This window comes from Passer domesticus, chromosome 1 (assembly GCF_036417665.1).
Source record: "Passer domesticus isolate bPasDom1 chromosome 1, bPasDom1.hap1, whole genome shotgun sequence".
Classification (NCBI taxonomy): Eukaryota; Metazoa; Chordata; class Aves; order Passeriformes; family Passeridae; genus Passer; species Passer domesticus.
Genome location: NC_087474.1, coordinates 67804017 through 67826717, shown reverse-complemented (window position 1 = coordinate 67826717; position 22701 = coordinate 67804017). Strand labels below are relative to the sequence as shown.

Genomic DNA, 22701 nt, shown 5'->3' with positions numbered 1-22701 from the left:
CACTGTTGAACCTGTCTCCCATGTTTTGAGGGAACTGTGGAATATTCTTTTGCACTCAGCTGGCAGTAAGCAGGATCTTACCCATTCACCAGACATCTGCAGCATGCTGAAAACTCCCGAGGCTCAGCACTGTCTGTCACAGAAGTAATACACTGGGTGCATAGTCTAAAATAAGTGATTCACAGTATGTGCCCCTTTAAATGTGAATCCTTGCATTGCTTTCTTTTATTGCTTCTGTTGGCTTACATAATTATGTGACACAATATAAAAGTAAATAATGTGATGCAATGGGTAAAACTCAAAAGGAAATACAAATTAGAGATCAGATGCTTCCTAACACAGAATATGACATAAAACTTACAGTGACGTGACTGTGAATTTTCTTATGTTGAGGAGAGAAAAATCAAGCATATAGCAATTACATGAGTCTTTCTGGATGTTTCTAGCGCTTTCTAAGCCAGGGAGTAAGTGACTTTGGGTAATGGATCAAAAAAAAAGTATGGCTGTGCTCTAGGACAGGGCCTTTTATGAAAGCAAACATAAATTTAGCTTGATCATTACAAACCCTAATAAACAATGCAAAACATGCAACTGAGATCTCATTGTTTATTTTCCAGCATGTGAACACTTTTCATGGGAAGGCAGGTGTGCAAAGCTGAGAACTATGGGTGTTTGATTGCCTCCTGTTAGGAAACCTGTGGGAAAAACGCAAGCTGAGGCTCAGCAGTAGATTACAAACTATGACAGCAGGCATGTTCAGATTTGAAGATAAAGCCTGAAATAGCAGAACCCAAAGCAAGACCAACATTTTTGGTCCTCTTTGCCTGTATTCGGTAGAACATATGGGTACCTTGGTGTGCGATTTTGCTTTTGCTGAATTGAGGTTTGAGTTACTCGCTAGTCTATTTTTACATTTTAAGCGTCCTTGTAACTCAATATGTGTTTGTTTTAATTTTACACTCTCCATAAAAAGCATCCTCCATGACGACTTGGAGAAGTGACCGCTGGCAATGCATAGAAGTTTATTTGCCTGGCATGTCACACTGTCTTACTTTTCCCCCTGCAAACCCACGTGCTGGTCTTCACCAAAAATACCCTGGGATACCTTGTGTCTTCTTCCTTACCTAAGCTTTGCTGCTGAGGCTCTGGAAGTGGTGAGGCAGGGAAGATCAGCTTGGGACAAATCCAGGTCACTCCACCAGCCCTGCTCACACACACTATTGGAATTAATGAGCAGCCAGGCTGTCATGGGGAGGGAACAGGGTGGTGATGAGTAGGACAGTGGCTTCCCTGTGGCCACTGACTGTACCAGGAGCACACCTGTGATCACCCACCTGCAGCTCAAGCTGCATGTCTGTCTCTGGAGGAGAAAGCCAGCCTCTTTTTGCAGCATAGTGCTGATGTGTGTGTCAGGGGCTGTAGGAGTGGGTGTTCCATGTGAAGCTGGAGGGAGGTTCACAGCCCATGACATCCTACTGAAGGCAGCGTACAGGCATGGCTCTGCTTTTTTCTCTCTCTGTTGTTTTGCTGATAGTGCAGATTTTCAAACTGCTACTAATGTGTTTCCAATTTTACAATTCTGGCATGGAACCCTCATATCAATCATATCATATCCATATCATATCATATAATGTCACAACCCCCTGGCTCTGAGCTGCCTTGGTATGATGTCTCAGGAATGCAGAGCTGATAAAATAGTATAGAAAGGCTAGAAATGAGCCTTCTCCTCCTCCTATCCCTGCATCCTTCCAGCATTCATGTGCCTTAGGTAAGAATATAAAAATTGCTGCACCAAATCAAACAAAAATGCTTCTTTTCTCTTTGCTTTTCTGACCAAAATGTGGGGTGAAAAATTTACAGTGTGCCCAATTGGCAACGGAAGATGTGTCTAGGCTTATTGTCCTTCCTTCCTCATGCATCAGTCACTGTGGTACCTGAAACTTTGCCACTATGAATTGCTGTTGCCACTTACCATGTTTGATAGTGGAGAGAGGGGTTTGGGCCTCCAGAATTTCACCAGTCTCAAGGAGTAAGTGATTCAAGATTTTGTTTTTAATAGCATTCCTGCTATCACATGGTAAAATACCCTAGAGAGATAACATGAAATTGCTTTGTAAGATTTAAGGAGAGTGAAAATAGACAAAATACAAATATAAGCAGGATTTGATACATGGGTTTCACCACTTGCTTTCAGCTTTATTTAGCTTTGAACTTGCATTTACCTTAAAACTAGTGTTGCTTATTACCAAATTATGGTAAGTTTTGAGCTTCCATGTTCAGTGATGGTGAATAACTCATGCCCAAACCCACATGAACCATTCACAGTGGAACCTAAAACTACAACAAAGTGAGCAGGTTTGCTCTGCGGTGGGGCATCTCCTAGGACAGTGCACCTTGCCCACGTTCCTCTCTCCTATAGTTTCTACATCTTCCCTTCCCTTGGGACAAAGCTTCCCCACTAACCCCTGTAAGATGACTATTTTTGTGAAACTCATTTCCCAATGTCAGGTGGGAGCCACAACTGGGACGTTGTGGGAACGTCCCAGCAGTGGGAACCATGAGTAGCTTCTACAGGATATGGTGTGGATGAGGTCAGACTCTGCTCCCTCCACATCCTGTGGCAGAAATAACTCTTGTTGTCATCAGAGCAGTCCCTGTAACGTGGATGAGGTTCAACCCAGGCCCAAGAGTTTTGACAAGATTTTTGTGTGATTATAACAAGAGTTTGACACACATGGTTAGCTGCTAATCATGTATATGTGATCTGTCTCCATGCTGTCCCAGAGGTATTTACCAGCATAAAAGTCAGCTAATGAGGTCACAAGCAGCAGACATGAGGGATGTCCAAGGAAGCATGGGGGTGGGTGAGCTGTGTCCTTTCTATTTGCAAAATCTGTGGGTTGTGCATCCCTTAGTACTATGAAGGAACATCGAGTTCATTGTGTTTTTCTGCTGAACACTGGAGCAGAATTTATGTAAAGTTTTCTGTGGATGTAGCAGGAGTACTCAAAAGTTCAGCCCATCTAAAGTGCCTCAGGTTCTTTAGGATAATGAGACATTTTGTGAGTGCACCTTTTTATTGTACCAATATTACATTACAGGAAAAATGGAAGGGGGGAACTTAACACATAGCACCTGTCACAAGTTCTCTCCTTGAATTAGGCTCTCCTGCTTATAAAACTTTAATTGATTCCTAGCAGTTTATGTGCGGGGTGCTCAGTGGGCGTTTTCTGTTCTCTTGCCAGCTCCATGGTTACTTAGAAAGCGAGCCGCTCACGCTGCAGCTGTTCATTGGGACTGCAGACGACCGCCTGCTGCGACCCCATGCCTTCTACCAGGTTCACCGGATCACCGGCAAGACTGTTTCCACCACCAGCCATGAAACAATACTTTCCAACACCAAAGTCCTGGAAATTCCACTTCTTCCAGAGAACAACATGAAAGCAATGTAAGACCAAGGCACCATGTCTGACTCCTAGCAGTTTTGTCTTGGTCAACTCACTTATTTTCTTTGGGGTTTGTTTCTTTCCTTTTGTACACAGTTTTCCTTTCACTGTCTTTTTTTTCCCCTACATTTCTCTCTGTAATAGTAGGTTTTCACAACTTTGCTGAGACAAATTGCTGCTAATCAGCTTAACAGCAAAACAAACTGCCACAAATATTTATGACAACTGATTTGCTTTCATTCTAGAGTTTCAGCCAATGTGCTTATTTGCCATTTAAAATAAGTATCTCGGTTACTGAGCTGTAAATATCTCCTACCTCAGCTCCTGCATTTAGTTCTAAATATGACACCTGTTGCTCCTATACGCACTAGCACAAGGAACAGAGCTGATTAAAATTTATCTTTGGATGTCAAAGGAAACTCTTAGAGAGCATTTCCAAGTACCCTCGTGGTTTTTCTGAGACGAATAAAACCACTAATTTCTCACATAATAAAACTCAGCATTTTTCATGGCACTTGCTTACAAGCAAATCTTCCAGAACTAAGAGTTACCTCTGAGAACCTTTATTCAAAGGGGATGCAGTTTACAGATTGAGTTGTTAAACTGGGCTAAGTTTAGTGCTATGCAGAAAAACAGGCATGGTTATCTTAGGATGTCTGGGTGATAATTAAGTGCCCTGTAGGTCCATTAAACATCTGTAAACATTGTTATAGGATGGTATATCAAGGTTAAAATAGCCTTCTGTGTAAGTGATATACATGAGACCTTCCACACAATTTATCCTGTCCCACTCGAATCTGTACCCCTCCCTCAAATCAGCCTACCCACTATCTGAGTTGTCTCCCTGCTTCATTCAAATCATCCTAACCATTATCTGAGGTATCTGCCTTGGGAGGAATTTGTGTGTGCTTGTGTGCAAGTACAACTCCTGGTGTATGTATAAATATAAATGTATTTATATTTATATATAGATGCATGCACCTTTGTGTGTGTATATATAGGAAGATAGAAAGCAAGCAAGAAATCCTGACCACCACCAAATCAACCGGAAATCATGGGAAAATCACAATTTCACTCCTTGTTTTTCATACAGTTTTCCTTGCCTTAACAAAGTGGAAAATGCTGTCAGACACCTGAAGTCCTTCCACACATGGTGGTTATTAGAAGCTGGTTTGCAGTGTCATGTACAGCATGCCCTGGAGTGCCTCATGTAAATCAGAGAGCCAGAATATGTTTAGCTGCATTGCCAGCTGGGCTTAGAGTGATCACTCAAGACCTGAGAATCTCTCTCAGTGCATTGTGTTAAAAGTCATGACAAGCCTTCAAAATTATTGGCCCTGTTTGCTGCCATCGTAAGTTGGTGGGGCTGCATTGGAGTTAAGGAAATATCACCAATTTGTACCCACGCAGTATTTATCTGGCACTTTATTTATCCAGTTTGAATCATGGTTTTGGCCATCTAGGAGCATTATTATCATTTCATTCATCTTTCTCCCTAAAATAGAGGTAAGTTACACACCTTGGGAGCCAAGCTGAATATTTTTGTGGCATGTGTGCCAGACTGTGGTACAGCTCACTCAAGAATCACAAACAATGTTTTAGCATATATAGGCCTTACATGTCAGTAGTCTAAAACCTTATGTAACACTACCAATGAATTGAAATTTGGAGCCAAGGACTTTTCTCACACTTTGTGTTCAGGCCTTGATTCAGTGCTACACCAGAGCTCATCTGCCCGTTTAAACTTTTGCACATTTAGCTGTTCCTATTGACTTCAGATTTCAATGTCCTTGACTTTACAAGTTTGAATTTAGATACTCTTTCTTCTCTGAACATTTGGGTATGAATTGTACATCAATAATTATTCAATTTTTAAATGTTGCTGTAAGAGATACAAAGTGGAGAAATGCACCATTTCTTCCAAACCTTATGGATCTTTGCACAGAATTTTGACATGGGTACAAATACTCTGTGTTCTTATACAGAGTATAAGAATGCTTATGTAATTCTTATATAATTATTATGGCTTCACCTGCTAATATGCATTGTTGGAAATCTTTAATACTTTCATTAATTTCTTTGATCATATCAGCAAGGGCATTTTTTAAATTCTAAAATTCATACTTGAGAAAAAATGCAGATCAAAACCGTGCTGCCATAGCGCTTATTTGCAGTTTGCTTCAGAAGAGGATCTTCAAAGGTCTGGAGGGGGGAATTAAACTCTTTGAATGCAAAATGAAGTTAACTATGCATACTCAATGTAATAAAATGCATGGCCATGTAGCCTTTGTAGTCATGGCCAAGGCAGAGGTATTTTTGCAGTGGGTTTTTGAGTGCGTGTGTTTATATGTCTTTTGCTCTGGGAGCTTCTTCTGTTGAAATATTCTTTGACAAAATCCTGACTCGTAAACTCATCCAGGAGAAAAACCAAAGTTAAAAAACTAAAAAAAGAGAGTGAGGCCAGAAATTGTAGTAGTTGTATCTCATGAAAAGCACGTTTTTCCCTAATGTGGGGAGAGGACTCTGAATTTAGTTTTTTTCATGCAGAGCTTCAGCTCAGCGCTCAGCTTGGGAGTATTTCCAACTCATTGAAATACAAACAAATTGACAGTAGAATTGACCTCAGGGAGAGGTGTGCTCATTAATAAGAATTTCAATAGTTCACTCTAGATTGAAAATCTTGTCAGACTTTTTTCTAAATTAGTTGTAACAAGTAAAATTGTAAGTAGCCTGGCATTCTAAGTTAATAACAGTTTCTGCACTGCTGTCACATCCCACTGACTTTCCTAGTCTTGCTGTTTCTTTGGGCTTTGGTTTATCTTTAACTTAAAGGATGTGTTGGGGAATAAGAGTCCTTTAGATTTTCTTCCTCTGGGAGCTGAGGTAACATCCTAAATTTGTGTGCTTTACAGCAGCCACTACCTGCTGCTACTGATAGCCCCAGCTCAGCTGCTTGGGAGTGCAAGTACTAAACAAAGTCTGCTGCGTTCAGCCTGGTCATTGGGTTGTGCCTGATGCAATTTTTTAAGAAGAGCATGCAGGAGAGAGATAAGATATTGCACACTCATGTCTTCCTGAAGTCTTCTTGAGATAAATTGAATTGCCCTGTGTTTCCTTTTGGATAGCATTGACTGTGCTGGGATATTAAAGCTCCGAAACTCTGACATCGAGCTGCGCAAGGGAGAGACAGACATCGGTCGTAAGAACACGCGTGTGCGTCTGGTCTTCAGGGTTCATATCCCACAGGCCAATGGCAGGACCCTGTCCTTGCAAGTAGCTTCCAACCCCATTGAGTGCTGTAAGTAGCAACAAACATCCTCCTCTTGCTGGATATTATCAGAAAATCTTTTAAACAATGAGGTTGAAAGAGTGTCTGAGTTCACTGTTAACTCAGCACTGCCCTGTCCACACACCTTTTGAACAGTTTTTAACTTTTCTGCTCCATATGCAGTCTGTGCATACCAACATGCTCTACATTGGTTTTGCTTTACCTGTCTAGTTAGTGAACTTTAATCTGCTTTCCAAAAGTACATAGTTTACATTGAGATCAGAATATATGTGTCTTAGGAAAAAATGTGTTGCTTTGTGCATTGAGTGCTGTAGAAAAACACACACTTACAAGTAAAGAACAATTAAACTAATAGTAGACCTGGAAGTGACAGGCCCTTTTGTTTTGGTGACTCCTTATCATAAAGGTAACTGCTGTAGAAGTTTTGGGAAACATCTCTCATATCCTATTTACTCTGTCTCCTCATCATAAAGCAAAAACCAGCAAACAAAACCTCACCCCCTTTGATAAGGAGCTAGCAATATAGTAGAGCTGACACACTGGCCTGCAGCTTCAGAAAACCTCCAGAAACCAGGTTTCTGCACTGAGGTCTCTTTAAATGAACAGCCTGTATTTTATCTGATACACTGGGAGACTATTCAAAGATACCTGTATCATTTTTGGTCTCTAAGCCTCATCAGCCTCCCCCACACAAAACAAATCATATATGCTTTGTGTAGCTTTAACAGTCCAGCATAAGTAGTGGAAGCTGAATTTCAGTCTATCTTCCAATGCTATTTTGTTTGGCTGGATGGACTGAAACAATTTTTTAAGGTTTTGTTGAATTCCATTCACATAGTGGGTCTTTCTGATGCTGACAGAGTAAGGGGGGAGACTTGCCATCTGGCAGGTATGTGAGGTGTGGGCTCTGACAGAGGGAATGGGGAGGAAGGCCTGACCATTCCTAGCTCCATTCATGCTGGAGGGCAAAGCAAAAAATGTGAGGAGTCATGGTTTCATCCTGCAACTGAGGTTTATGAGAGCTTTTCAGTTGCTACACAGCAGGATAAAGCACAGTTTGAATCTGTCCTGAACTGATCTGTGCAAAAGTGCCAAGCTCATGGAACCACTAAATGTGAAGCTGATTGGGTTTGTGTCAGGGTACTGCCACTTTGAGTGTTGCGTAATGAGCAAAAGCATGGCACATGCCTGCTGAAAGAAGTGGAAAACAGGAGAAAAAAATAAGTGCTAGTGTTATTTCCAGCGCCGATTGTGGAATAAGCAGGTGCAAAAAATTTCATACATTTTTAGTGCATGTGACATCAGAAGGAACCATATAATCTGGATAAAATATCGCATCGTCCCTTGAAGCAGCACTCTCTTCATGTCCCACAGTTGAGGGAGGATAAAATTTGTGCCACAAGAATACTGGATTCAGTTTACATGGATCCATCTGTGCTTGGGCACTCAGGTTCATTTGGAAATACTTTTTCTAAAGTGTGAGCTGCTGCTGGATCACAAGGGCCCATGGCTACTGCTGGTGCTACAAGACAGTTTGTAGAATTGACAATAGGGTCTATATTGACTGAAACAAATTTTGGACATGTGTGATTACCTTGTCATGTGTACCTTGTAAACACACAGCATACAGAGTGAGAGAAAATTATTTAAAATAAATTAATTTCCATTAAAATACACTTTTTGATATAGTACATACCAAGCTGAGTTTTAAAACACTTGTTCTCTGTGAGTCTTTTGAATCTGTACTGCTGTTTTACACTATTGTTTACAATCAAAGCACTTGAAAATGAACCATGTTTCCTGTAAACCTTGTGACCTTTCTTTGTTTCTGTATCAAACTCAGCTTATCTTATGAGGGTAAGCATTAAGTTACTTACTAATGCAGTATTTACTTTTTTGTGTGTTCATGGTTGCCTTTTTTTTTTTTTTTAATCTTCTTTATAACTCTCCAGCTCAGAGATCTGCCCAAGAACTGCCTCTGGTGGAGAAGCAAAGTACCGACAGTTTTCCTGTTACTGGAGGGAAAAAAATGGTACTGACTGGTCATAACTTTCTGCAAGACTCTAAAGTCATCTTTGTGGAGAAAGCGCCAGGTATGTCTTTTCAATCTAGACTCCAATCTGCCTTCCCCCCCACCCCGTTTGTGTCAAATGATGAAAGCACAAATATGGTAATGGCATTTTCTTCTGCACGTAATGTGTTTTCCATGTTACTGGGCAAAGCTGTGGAAAGGATCTGAGCTGTGCCTAATGCTGAGGTTTCACACTGTGACAACTGTACTTACAGGTAGACAATAGAGATGTTGAAAGTCAACCTTTGGCATTTGTTTATTGTAGCAAACCATGAGTGTAGCATGCAGACCTGTGAGAGGGGTTTGAAATCTCTGGTGCCGTGTCCTCCTAAATCTGCAGTACGGTGCATCTTCTTAAATATTTCTGTAATTTGTGCTGCTGCTGGTGTGTGTGCACCTGTGTCTCCTGTGGCGTTTACAAGGCGCTGGCTGAGGAGGACTTGGAGTACACACATTCATATGAAGGACAGGTTTACCTGGAGGACTGAGGGAAGGACTGAACACGACTTCCCCTTGCCCAGCACTGCTCCTGCAGTGCTGTGGTGGTGGGACTGATTCCCCTGGAGAAGAGTCGCAGGCCGGGCTGAAACAGGGAAAATGCATGGAGTGGGAGCTGGGGCTGGGGCAGGATGTGTCTGCAGGAGGGGTGGATTACAGGGTGACAGTGCCTAATGGGAGTGAATGCCCCCCGCGGGAATAAGCGGTGGCCGTGGAGCTGGGAGTCAAAGTCAGGCCCTGGAATGAGACTGCTAAGGATAGTTCTGAGTCTTGTTTTGGAAAGGGTTTCCCTGGTGCTGGCACAAGCTCTGAATTCCTCAGCTGCCGGCTGAGCCCCCCACCCCCACCCCGAACTTAAAACAATCTTGGGCACTCCTCAGGCCGCCTGCACCAGCTTGGACAGTGTGCCTGTTTAACCCTTTATGTCCACGAGGTTCCCACGCTGCTCTCCTGCCCACGGCCCCTACCAGCACCACAGGAACCTGGGACATGGGGCAGGATGGCAGGGAAAGCAGGGGAGGCTCCGGAGGCAAAGACACCCAAGTCTTTGGGCTTAGCAAGTTCAGGACAAAAGCAGAAGACTTCCCTGACATTCCCCAACAGAATCCTGGGTTGATGAGGTTTAAGTTGCCAGGAGTGCCTGGGCAGAGGCAATGCCTTGGCTTCTCAGAGAGAGACAGTTGGCACATTTCTGAGAACTCCAAGCACTGCAGCACACACTTGAGGATGTGGCTGTGACATCAGCAGAAACATCCTTTTTGTTTCCTAAGAAAGTTTAAAAAAAATGGGAAAAAGCTTGTATTGCAATTTTAAAAAACTGAATTCTGTTCTCTGTGTTCCTCCCAGGGGGGAAGAAAGTTAAAGTTTACTTTAAACTTCCTTTGCTGCACAGAACTGGGTTAGTGTGACATGTCAGGAGTCCTCAATCTGTCTCATTACAAGAAGGAAACCACATTAAAGGGTGCCTTCCTTAATACTTATTTCCTTTCCCTTCCTTTTTGAGTTGGAAAATTTTTAAGTATTGCGTTTGAAGGATTGTGATTGTGATGCTGTTTTCTATGTGTGTTACCACAGCGTTGATCTGTCTGACAGTTGAACACTGTCTCCCTACTCCTATATTCCTATACTACATTAGGTACACTAAAAGCAGGATATTCATTGTATAGCTTTCAATTACAGAATTTACAGTTCTGCCTTTTTTTAGTAGTCTCACTGTACATTTGTTGCAGTTGCAGGGCAGTACGGCCTTCAGGGGCTGAGCCCTTAGAGTCAGTGTAGTGTCTCCAGGAGCTGCAATAATCGTGTCAGTAGAAATTACACACTAAAAGCAAAGCTGCTGGCTAATCTGGGCTGAGCAATTTTTAATGCTTCCATGGTTTGTGTGCTATGCTGCCTCACACAGCTCGATGCATCAGAAGCAAACAAGAGCAATGTATCATTACCTTGGTGGCAGATTGCTCTGGCTGGATTTTTGAACAGTCACTGTATTTAATGTCAAATGAACAAGCATTAGCAGCCTTCACTTTTGTAAATCAGCATGGGGTGTTTCTTTCCCTTTCAGCTCTTGAACATCAGTGAAAGTAGGTCAAGAGAAGGAGCACCAGCATAGTTTCTCTTTCTCTTAAGAATGCTGGTTATGAAGCTCTATGATTAGCTGGAGACATTCATTAGTTTTGCTGCTATAACCACTTTTGTTTTTGAATTTGGAATGTTAATCACGTTCCTAGTAGGTAGCAGCCAAACACAGCTATTACAGAGTAATAGATCAAAGTAATAGATCATTGTGCTCGTAAAGAAAATGTATCTTTTGTATAAAATTTAAATATTGTACTACGTCAACTCATGTCTTCAGTCCTTCTCAAGCAGAGTCCCCAAGCTGAGAGGCAGTCTCCTGGAGCTTGTCTAATTCCTCCTAGTCTGCATACTTAATTGGATAATGAAAGGAGTTTGAGAACACTTTTTGTTTGCCTTTTCTTTCCCCAGCTTTCCCTACGTCTGCTGAGTGCATTGTGGTCTGCTGAATGTTTTTCCAAGCATGCATCCCAAGCTTTCAGTCTTCAGGGCTAGCCCTCAGCTGTTGTAGTCTCCGGAGGAATGGCATTATCCTGGCCTCCTTTGGTGGGGGAGTCAGTCTGAGCAGTGACTCATACAAGAGGGAATCCCTGAAGAATGATCAAATCAATCTTTCTGCTGGGGCGGCAGTGGCTTCCTGCTTTTAGCTTAACCCCTTGCTAGCTGCTGTTCAGCCAAGAAGCATATGAAACAGAGCAAAACAAACTTTGCAGCCCTGTGACTCTGTCTCACACAGGGAAAATGGGGTATCTAGGGGGGTGAAGGCATGGCACACTGACAGCACCACAGGAGAAGCGCTGTGAGGACCTTCTCTGGAAGGAGAACCCCTCATGGTGAGGTCAGGCACAAGGCACCCCTTTGGATAAATAATGAGTGTTCAGAAGTGGACTAAAATTTGCTCAAGATTCTACAGTACCATAAAAAAGTTCTTGCGCACTGATGTGAGGCCTTATTTTGCCAGATTTTGTGCAATATTCTGTTGCTTGCACATCAGATCATATTTTCCAGTGATGAGCAATGGTATAAAATGACTGTCGAAGAAACCTAGTAGTAGTGAAAATATGAATGTTAAATGTACTTCAAGAGGTTCAATTCAATTCAAATTCTGAGATCTTTTAAATTCAGAATTTCTTTAGACTGGAGAGTCCCACAATGATTTTGCTTAAAAATTACACTAATAATTTTTTTTTTTCTTATCTCCTTTCACTTTCTGTCTCTCTTTGTAGTCATGTGTTTCTCTTCCTGAGGTTCAGAAGTGTCTTGTGCATGTCATGGTTGTTGAGTGCCAACGTTGAGGATGGCCAACACCTGTCTGTTTGTCACCAGAAGAATCAGTACTTCGTAAAATATTGAAAAGTCTGCAACTCCTTACTGGCCAGGTCCCTTGATGTCTGTAGGCTGGGGGTTGATGTGGCAGCAAGGTGTGCATTTTAGTTACAAAAGTAGGTGAAATGAAATTGGTATTTGCTAGCTATGGCAGGAATTGTTTGGCTAGGAATGAAAATGCTTCCTGTTAACATTTGCATCTGCGTGGATAATGATCTGGATTTATAACGGAAGACTGACTTAGTTACTTAAAACTTTAAAACTTTTTATTTTATTTGTAGATTATAAATGTACCAGGCAACAAAAATCTTGAGGAAAGTTCAGAAAAAGTAGAGATGCTTAAAGAGTGTGTTTTAGGGATTGCATATCTATCAGCAACCGTTTTTTGATAATGCTTTCTGCAAACACTGTTTTCAAAGCTAAGTTTTTAAAGGTAATGAGCTACTAAGCACAAAACCCGAACTAACCAAAACGACCAGACACTGGCTCTCAGTATATCAGATTATGATCAGTGATCTATAAAACTGATCACTGCACTGAAAAAATCCTGTTTTTCATCCCTCGGTCCACAAAATGTATCATGTAACTGATGAGTGAAAGCTCAGTGATAAGACACAAACCCAGTATCCCAAGGGGAAATGCACAGGAAAATTATGGGTACGTTATGGTAAATTCTGGATTATAGCTCCTGGCATGCTGTAGGATATTTTCAATAAAAAGAGTGTTTTGGGGGTTAGAAAAAGTCTCGTATTGAGATCTGAAAAAGTTAGACTACCTTGAAAATCTCTCCTTGCTCAAAAATCGCTCTTCACTTCTGTAGCTTTTAACATTGGAACTAACTCAAGTATTTCCAGACTTCACAGATTTGGCCAAGTCTAGACATGCCTAAAAGATCAGGTTAAACTGACGAAATCTTTATAATCAATTTGTGACCTATGGGCAGAAATGGTCATTGGATGTATTATTATTATTATTATTATTATTATTATTATTATTATTATTATTATTATTAATTATCATAGGGTTGAGTTGCCACTAGTCAAGTCAGAGCTCCAAACCCATTTCTTTGCTTGTGTGCTTAGTGATGAGAGCTCAGAGCAAGGGTTTTAAAGAGTGAAAAGGCAGAAATGTAACACTCAACTTTACTATGGGATTACTTTCTCAAATAACACTGACTTTGGTACTTTGACTCTGGGCTGTTAATGTTGAGAGCCATTTTGTCCTGGTCAAAGGCTGTGTCTGATCTTCCCTGTAACAAATGCCCCTCCCTGAAGATGCATCACTCTCTTTGATAGACATTTGTAGTGTTCACAATGTCTCTTAAGTCCAGACTTAGAGACTTCAACAGTTTTGAACAACTTGTTAATTACTCAGACTTCAACAGTAATCCTGGCACCTACACAGTTCTGTAACCTAATTGCATAATATCCTCAGCAATTGTACTCAAAGTCTTTGACACTCAAAGTTCCTGAAAGATGGTGAAATAAACACATGTAAGCAACATTTCCTCCAGGGATTTTTCTTTTTGAGTATTATCAAACAATGAGGAAGCTTTTCAGATTTAGTTATTGCTTCAAATTCTTCATTCTGCTGTTGTTTTTGTTTTGTTAAATGGATTTTTCTGTCAAAACTGTTCCTCCTCCCTGCTGAACAGGTTTTGCTCTTAGAACATGAAGGTGTTGATGTGTAGTAGTTATAACTAGGGCAGATGAAAGATAACTGGGTGAAATCACTAATACAACTTTTAAAATATATTTATGCCAAAGGAAATCATAACTTTCTGTGAGTATTTCAGATGGGAAAACGTAACAGTTTGCCTCCTGTTAGATGTGTGGTTGAGCTTAGTCGGCTGAATTTTTGCACAAGAAAAATGTGATTCAGAGAAGAAGGAAGCTGGATTAATATAACTGTCCACTCCAGCATTTCACAGTTTTTTTGTTCCTCTCAAATTTCTCTGTCTCTGGCAAAAACTAGAAACAATCAGTTGCTGCCTTAAGGTACAATTGTCAGTCTTATAAATTCAGTTCTGTTTCCCACACGTTGTGTGAGCAGAATTTACCTTGTGACATGGCAGGTAACTCAACCACAGTACTTTAGCTTCAGCAAAACATACAAAAAGTTCTGGAAAGTGATATGTTGACAAAACATTTGAGTAGCATGTGAATGGAACGGATGTGTTGAGGAAGCATGTGGGCTTTTTGGTTTGACTCAGATACGCTGTGGAGCTTAGGGTTTGGAGTCTGTTTTGACGTGATGTGATGGGATGGTGAGATGGGTGACCTGAGTCTTGGCAGAGGTTCACGTGGTAAAAGATCTCACATTCTCAGAGATCTTTCCATTGCTCTTTCCATTGCCAGTAGCAGTTTGGGGGGCAACTGGCCAAAAAGGGGTCATGTTTCACACCAGTAATCATACTGTAGCTCACGTAATAAATAAGCAAGTGGCAAAACTCTCTTTCCCCCTCTAGTCAGATAGACAGATACTACTTAATTTTTTCTTTATCTGTCTGTTTATCCGAGTTCAGGACACACGTTCCAGTTGGCAGTGAGCAATTGCATGCTGACTCATGCGCAGTGAGGTTAGAAATTCGGGAAACTAGATAAACTGGAAACTTCAAAGGCATACAAGTTGAGAGCATGGAGTTCATATGAAGGTCACTTGAACCTAGATCCTAGAGATGTATTGATAGCTGAAGGGGTTTCTGGCCACTGCCCAGAAATATATATCCTTAGGCGAATTGTGTCATCAGATGCTGGAGTCATTTGATGGTGGAACCCTTTCACGCGCACAGAGGAGTAGTGATGCAGCTTGTAGGAAATGTCAGCACGTTTCAGTTTTTCCTGGCTGTTTAGTCTAGGGAATGGTGAAGACAGAGTGGGACAGCAGCCATACACATGAGATGGTGTCAGAAGCAGCAAGTCTCATCCAGGGTGTTGCTCTCGCAGTGAAGAATGAGATCAATCAATCACAGATACTTACTGTGGACAACAAAGAAATAAGGAATAACCACATGGTCTCAAAAGTCACTTGTCAGAGTAATCCTGTACATTTTTTTATTATTATAGAAAATGTGGCTGAATGCTTCATGTTTATTCTTTCATATCTTCCAGACTAAGTGGCTTCAAGCAGCTGTATCTGTGCAATCAAAGCTTTGTCTCTGAACTTTTACAACTAATCCAAGATTTCAAACAGTTTTTACTGTTACTGTTCTAGTAGGACTGTCTGTCCAAACACACAGGAATTCACAGCCCTTACAGGAAATCTGATTCTAATGAAGTTATCAGTGCCTAAAGACAGTGGAGGAAAGAAGTATGGTAGGTTGACCTTGGCTGGATGCCTGATGCGCACCAAGTGGGTCTCTCACTCCTCCTCCTCTCTCCCCCCAGGACAGGGGGGAGAAAATAAGATGAAAAATCTCATGAGTCAAAGTAAAGACAGGGAGATTGCATATCAGTTACTGTCACAGGTAAAATGGGCTCCATTTGGGGGAAGTCATTTGTTGTCAATTAAAAATAGAGTAGGATAGTGAAAAACAAAGGTAAAACTGAAAACCACCTTTACCCTTGCTTCCCTTCCCAAGCTGAACTTCACTCCTTCATTCCTGACTTCTATTTCCTCTCCCTGAGTGGCACACAGGATCAGGGAATGGAGGCTTTGGTCAGTCCAAAACAGCTCCTCTTTACCATTGCTTCCTTCCTGTACTGTGCCCTTGCTCCAGTGCGGGATCCTCCCATGGCAGACAGTCCTTCATGTACTGCTTCAGCATGAGCCTTCTCCACGAAGTTCTGTCCTTCAGGAAGAGCCTGCTTCAGCGTGGGTGCCCTGCAGACATCATTCCTTTGAGAAAACCTGCTTCTGCGTGGGTTCTCCTTCACAGGCTGCAGCTCCTGCCAGGAGCATGGGCTCTGACTGGCTGCCTGTGGATCTCTGCTCTCGTGTGGTTGTCCCTATAGGCTGTGGGAGCACAGGTGCCTCACCGTGGTCTTCCCCACAGGCTGCAGGGGAATCTCTGTTCTGGCTGCTGGAGCACCACTTCCCCCTCTTTCACTGTTTGGGGCGGGGGGCTGCAGGGGTGTTCCTCTCACTTATTCTCACTCCTCTCTCACAGCTGCTTCAGTTTTTTCCCCCTTCTTAAGTATGTTGATAAAGAGGTTCCGCCAGCTTTGCTGATGGGCTCAGGTTTGGCCAGCTCAGGGTCCATCTTGGAGCCATCAGGAAGTGGTTCTGTCAGACATGGGGGCAGCTTCTGGAATCTTCTCTACCCCTGCAGCACAGCCACTAGCTAGACCTTGCTACGTAAACCAATACAAGTGAAGGGGATGCCTTCAAAGTTCTTAGTTTTTGGAGGGAATGCCTACCTCTTTTGGAAAATGACAACTTGTGTCTTGTTGCTTTCCTGACATCATTAAGAATTGGTCCGCGTCTCAGATGGGTAGCAGAGGAAACGTGGAGAGACCTGAGGCAAGAGGAGCATGTTCCTTTTAGGTCTGTTAAGGAAGTAAGATTACACCTTCAATGTGGAAGAAAATACAATGACATTTAAGACAGGAATAGAGAGATAGATTGTTTCCTAAGTGTGCCTTGTTGCTGGGATGCTGATGTCAAGTCAGAAAACCAAAGGAGAGCAGGAGGGACCTCTTAAGATTAAGCTTGACCTTCTTGGACAAGAGAAACAAGAAAAGAGACGTGAGGGGGACAATGTGATGGAAAAAAATTAAAAATGCTCTTCAAAAGTATCTGCCAGAAAGTCACAAGGAGTTGCCATAATGGGAAGTTTCTGGAAGTTGAGAAGTTGCAGTCATAGAGTTGAAGTGTTTGTGTCTCAAAAAATAATGAAGGAAGATTTGAAAGCATTTGGATCAAATTTACATCTCAAGATGAGAAATAATTAGAAGTAGCTATAGTACAGGTGGTGATGTTGGCATCCAGCACAGAAGTAGAGGAAAATAATTGTTCATGTAAGAAAAATTTGGAACTTGATTTAAACTGGCTGTGAGGTTCGTTACTCCAATAGTCTGAGAAAATATGAGACAGATTAGACTGAAGAAGATGAACCAGGAATATTTTACTCAGTTTCAGCTGCAGAGTCACAGGTTCAGCCTACTAGAGTTTCCCAGAGGAAAGTAAAATTGTGAAGACAAGGAGATGACGTGAATGTAATCAAAACCAGAGTGAAGTGCTGTCATGACTGCTGGTGGGTGGCTGTGCTGGGTGTGCTTTGCTTGACCTGCCTGCTCTAGAGAGATTTATCAGGGATGTCAAGCTGCAGTTTTACTTGGAAGTTGTATGTCTTAGACCTGGAATTACTTAAAGTTATTAAACAAAACCCTCAGACCAATGATAATTTGAATAGGGGGAGGTGCCAGAGAGAACAAATTGCACAACCAGCTTCCATTCTGCTGAAAATAGTATCTGGCAGGTCTTTCCAATGGTTTTGGCTCAAAATGAACCTCGATCTGTCAGTTGTCAGCACCGTGCCTCCTTTTAATTACCTGGACTAAAATTACATTTCATTTGCAAACACTGGAACTCAGAATAATTGCGTCTGTTAGACATACTGTGGTAAAAGGCAGCTAAAAAGGCCTCACCATTCAGGCAAAGTGAGTCCCTCAGCTTTTGGCTTGCCCAGCTGAGCAGCCAGAGAGGAAGCGCGTGTCTGGCACTGACTCCAAAGTACGGTGAGATCCATTTTGTGCTGGATTTTTACACCTGCTTGCTGCATGACATTCTTACTGTTAATTCAAGGTAAAGAAGGGAGAAAAAGTGTCATATTGATGGCAAACAGACCTAAGTCTACATGGTACTCAGCTCTATACTGCAGAAATGTATAGCTGAAGGAGTGGACAAAATACATATGCTGCAAAAATGCTTGTGAGAGGACACCAACAAATACAGCACCTTTGATGTGGAAACAAAAATAGGTCAGTTATGCCTGAGCCCTGCCGTACATGGATAGGGGCATGCCAGCAGACTTGCCAGGGATGGGAAGCAAAGCTGCAGGGAAGTCTCTGTAGCAGCACAGTAGGCTGTGAGGAGGGCAGAAGAACATCTGGGGGACTTCCTGGCATGGAAGAGGGAAATAAAGTAAGTGAAAATCAGACCAGCTCTGTGGTCTCATAGCAAAAGTGGTGTAAGAGCAAAGAATAGAGATGAGGGTGGCTGGAGAGGAAATCAGAGACAATGTGCTGGGCAGTAGGCAGGCCATGGCACCAACTGGAGCTGCACCAGGAGGTAGAGCTGCTCTAAAGGCGGCTCTGGGACTAGGAAGCATCTCGCTACTCACAGGTCCCTAAGAGGCTGAGATCTCAGGAGAACAAAGTGCCTGAGGAGATCAAAGGAAATGAGACTGAGGAGATCAGAAGAAAGGTCCTGACCACTTGCAATTCAGATACTTGCTTTCTGCTAGCACACACTGTATTTCTGAATATTTCATTGTTCTCTTGCCCCATCTTCCCTGTACATCCCATGCCAGACTGCTTGGCTGGTGTTGGTTCCTCCTTAGTGACTGACCCTTGTCAATGTCTTTAAGATGTACACCTGTGTATCAGGATAGGTGCAGAATCCCACCCACTTGGTGGGATCCCCTTCCCTTGCTGGTGTCCAGCTGCAGAAACATTGTTTGCAGGACCAGCTGAGAAAACTGCCCTGACTGCTTGTGGTATCCTCAAATCCAAAAGGCTGCTGCCCCTGCAAAATCTGGCAGCAGTACACCTATGCCAACCCATAAGTGCCAGCTGGTGAGACGGTGCCAGTGGGTCATGCCCAGGACTGCCCTGGGGAGTGCTGTCCTCCAAGCAACTGAGCTTCCTCCTCACCTCTTTCATTGCCAGTCCAACCTGCCCTTCCCCTGGAAGCTGATGGCATCTCTGCAGAGAACTGGATGGCTAAGTCTGAATGATGAGACTTTGCCATAGTCTTCATCCTCTTCTTTGCACAGAAACCCATCCATTCCTTCTGAACATCTTCACAGATCAGTCGTCTCAGTGTCATCAGGGCACTCACCAGGGGCAAAGGCTAGCAGTGCAAGTTGAAAGCTTTCAAATTCTTAGTTCCTCAGGGATTTAAACATGCATAGTTAGAGCCAAATACAGCCTTTGCAGAGCACCTCAAAGTGATGCTGCATTGCATCTGTGCCTGCCTGTTGTGGACATGTTAAAGTAATCTGGGCTGTAACATAGGAATTATTGTTCAGGGTAATCTCACAACACATTAATCAAGTAGTGGGTTCCTTTGGGAGGGTAGGGCTTGTTTCACCATTTTACTTGGAATAAATGTATTTAAATACAGATTTACAGTGCAGCCAGTGCAGTCAAACTGTTTTGAAGCACAGACTGGAAGAATATAAAATGTACCCTGTGTATAGGCAGTGAAATCCTAGATAATGTCTATTCTTCTCATATCTCAAGTGAACACAGGTCCACTAAAGAATATAGACTGTTTTAATCTCCTGTAGTAAAGTGGAATGACTTAAATATATCTGAACGTTCCCATTATGCCCATTTCATAGAGGCAAGATTTAAGTGGTTGCCAGATGTTATACCATCCTGAGTTTCCAAGCTTAGGTTTTTTTGCATTTGTATATTCTTCCCACTTTCTGCAATCCATCATTTTGGAAAGTTATGCTGGTGGTTTGATTGTTTTGAACTTGCAAACCCCTGACACTATGCTTGCAGTTCCCTGAGACACAAAGGTAAATCCAGCCCTAGAAACCCCAGGGGATCTCTCTGCATGGGCAATGATGTGGGGAAGATGCTACAAAAATGTCTTTGGAAAGTCTTTACAGCTCCTTGTGTTGCTATTCCACGAGGAAAATTTGTAGCCATGGTCTGCAAGGCTCTATGGGTGAATAACTGAATCTGCTAGATTTACACAACTACTTTTTAGCCCTGCTTCTGTGTTAAAACAGACCTTTACAGTGCCTTTTTATGTGGAAATCTTGTAGCTGGGTGTGGTGGGGAAGCCGCTTGGTGACTCATGCTGCAGGGAATTCCCTGATGAATTAGAGTATTTTTACTTCTGGACTTGTGCGCAGTTTCCTTCAACGCTGGAGCGAGCGGCCGATAAGAGCGGGCTACAAAGGCCCATTCACCGTTCAGCCACCCCATGTTAAAACAGGGTGTTTATGCCTTGCAGAGCTGAAAATCCACCCCACATAACATGTAGGTTCACAGCATTTTCGTCATTAGCAATCCCAGGTGCTTCAAGTTACACAGCGACGAAGAAAACAAGGCGGATGGTGGTGAAGCACACACAGAGCAGGGATGGCTATAAATAACAGGGATGGGTCTGTAAATGTCAGGCTTCCTGACCAACCTGGTGTCTTCAGCTGGCAGTAGTGCTGATGGCCACCTGTCAGCACAGCCTCCAGCCTATGGAGAGCGGGTGAAGCAGCTTCTCCTTCCCCCAGCACTACCACTGTCTCTTTGGAGGAGGTGGGATTCGAGGGTCATTCATCCAGCCTGTGCGTGGTCCCCTGTTGAAGCCTTGGCTCTGTTGGGTTAATAGCTGTTGCTGCTGGCACTGAGAGAGCAGGGCACTCCACCAGGGACTCTGCAGGGCTGCTGCCCTGCCGTTCCGCACATGGATGTTTTGGGATTATTTCCATTTGGTAAAAAAGCCCTCACAAAACGTAAGGCACTGCTATAATACATTGACCCAGCTTTTTAGCTATATAAAGAACTGTCTTTCTTTTCAAAATATTGCACTATAAATCTTAAAAACGCCAAAACAAAGCCAGGCATTTGGTTTGGAGAAGACACTTCTTATTACTTCGTAAAAGTAAATAGTGAAATGAAAGGGAATGAAATAAGACCTTTGGAAAAGCCATTTTCTCCCTTTTCCTTCGTGCCTCCTCCTCTCCTTCCTCTCCTGACTCCATCTCCCCCCCCTCCCTGTATAACAACTGCCCATTTGGGTACGGTAATTCCAGAGAGCAAACTTTAACGGGAATGCCTGAAATGTGTCTGCTTCAGCTTTGTGTTATGTCTGTAATTTGAATTATTTGCATTTTGGAAAGGTATAAATTGCTCTGGTGTACTTGGGTTGGCTGGCGGCCAGGAGGGAGTTGCCTCGGGCCCAGACCAGGCGCGTAGCTGCAGATGTGGCAGGCGTACAATGGAAACTTTTGTGGGCGAGCAGCCCTCGCTCCTCCAGCACACGCTGACAGGAGGCGGCATCCCGCCTGCTCGCCAGGCTCCCCAGTGGATGGGCACTGGGGTAAAACCATTTTCTCCAGCATAGACGGACTATCTTGAGGCTTAGGACTCCCACAAACCATTCCAAAGCCATTATTCCTTTTTTTTTCTTTTTTTTCTTTTTTTAATTTCAGCTGAACTGTTTAAACCTGCAAAACATGTTTACTGTAAAAGGTTGACGTAGTGGTCTAAGGTTTCCCTCCTGGAGCTGGTCCCAGTCCGTGGGCGTTGAGATTTCCCTCTTGGTTCACCAGACGTAATATGAGGAATTGTCTTTCTTTTTTTTTTCTTTTTTTCTTTTTTTTGGTCTCTTGCTTCATAACAACTTTTGCTCCCTGTATTTTGTTAAATGAAATGTCACTAGGTGTTAATGAGTTGTCTATTCCCTACTTCTTCCTTCTCTTCCCTTTCCCCTCAGTTGCCTATGGTCTGGACAGTCCCAAGGGAATTTCTTGGAGTAAAACCCGTATTGTTCTTCCTAGCTTCCAAAGACGAGCCACGGCTCTGGATTTTTTATTTTTATAATAGTTTAGATTACAGCATCTAAAATATTTCTGAACAAACTCCTTTTGTCATCATAAAAATTTTAAAAATGCATAAAGGCAGTGCTGCATGAAATAATTGAAAGAATAGCTGGAGAGGAGTCATTTTGAATTTTCCTGAAGTATCGGCAGGAAATAAAAACCAGAAACCTGAATCAGATCGTTCGTCTTGCAAAGCACAAATTAAACATAGCAAAAAACCTGAACTTCTGGTAATCCATTTACAAAGGCAAATTGAACACATGTTAACTACTAGTCTGGACGTCTGTAGGTTTAAATAAAAACAGCCCAGCAAGCCCCTTCCAAAGCAGAAGTTCCCATATTTCGCAAAATGTGTGATAGTGTCAGCGTTGTGTTGCTTTTATAGCTGGTTGAATTAATTAGGGGTAGGGAGGGAGTGCTACAGAGGATGGAGATAAAGGAAGCTGCTCCCAGACAGGGGATGTGTCTTGGCTTGCCGAATTTTGGTCAGGGTTTTCTACTGACAGCCCAGGGGAAGCATCTGTTGGATAAATTGTGAAGTGATTGCCAGTCCTCCCAAGAAGCCTACTTCAATTCTGGCACTCTCCAAAGGCATCGTTAAGGAGTCTCAAGCACAGTCTGGCTGCTCCTTCTCTCCCTGCAGCTGAATGTGGCAGTACCAATTAAAGGGATTCCTCTTCCAGCATCATAGGTTAAAATGTAGGAAGAAACTGAGGGTAGATCTGCTAATTGTTTTTCTATAAAGACCTGCCAAATTCACTGTGGTATTTGTGCTGCAGCC

At 42.7% G+C, this 22701-nt stretch overlaps 1 protein-coding gene across 6 annotated transcripts in view; it reads left to right on the top strand.

The window, feature by feature from the left end:
• The window catches only part of NFATC1 (nuclear factor of activated T cells 1), a 110494-nt gene that overhangs the window by 40239 nt on the left and 47554 nt on the right, over positions 1 to 22701 (top strand). For all 6 annotated transcript variants that reach the window (XM_064422451.1, XM_064422430.1, XM_064422408.1 and 3 more), the window contains exons 4-6: positions 3246 to 3448; positions 6572 to 6744; positions 8688 to 8828. In XM_064422451.1, the coding sequence (XP_064278521.1) occupies positions 3246 to 3448; positions 6572 to 6744; positions 8688 to 8828 (517 nt within the window). The remainder of the gene's footprint in view (positions 1 to 3245; positions 3449 to 6571; positions 6745 to 8687; positions 8829 to 22701) is intronic.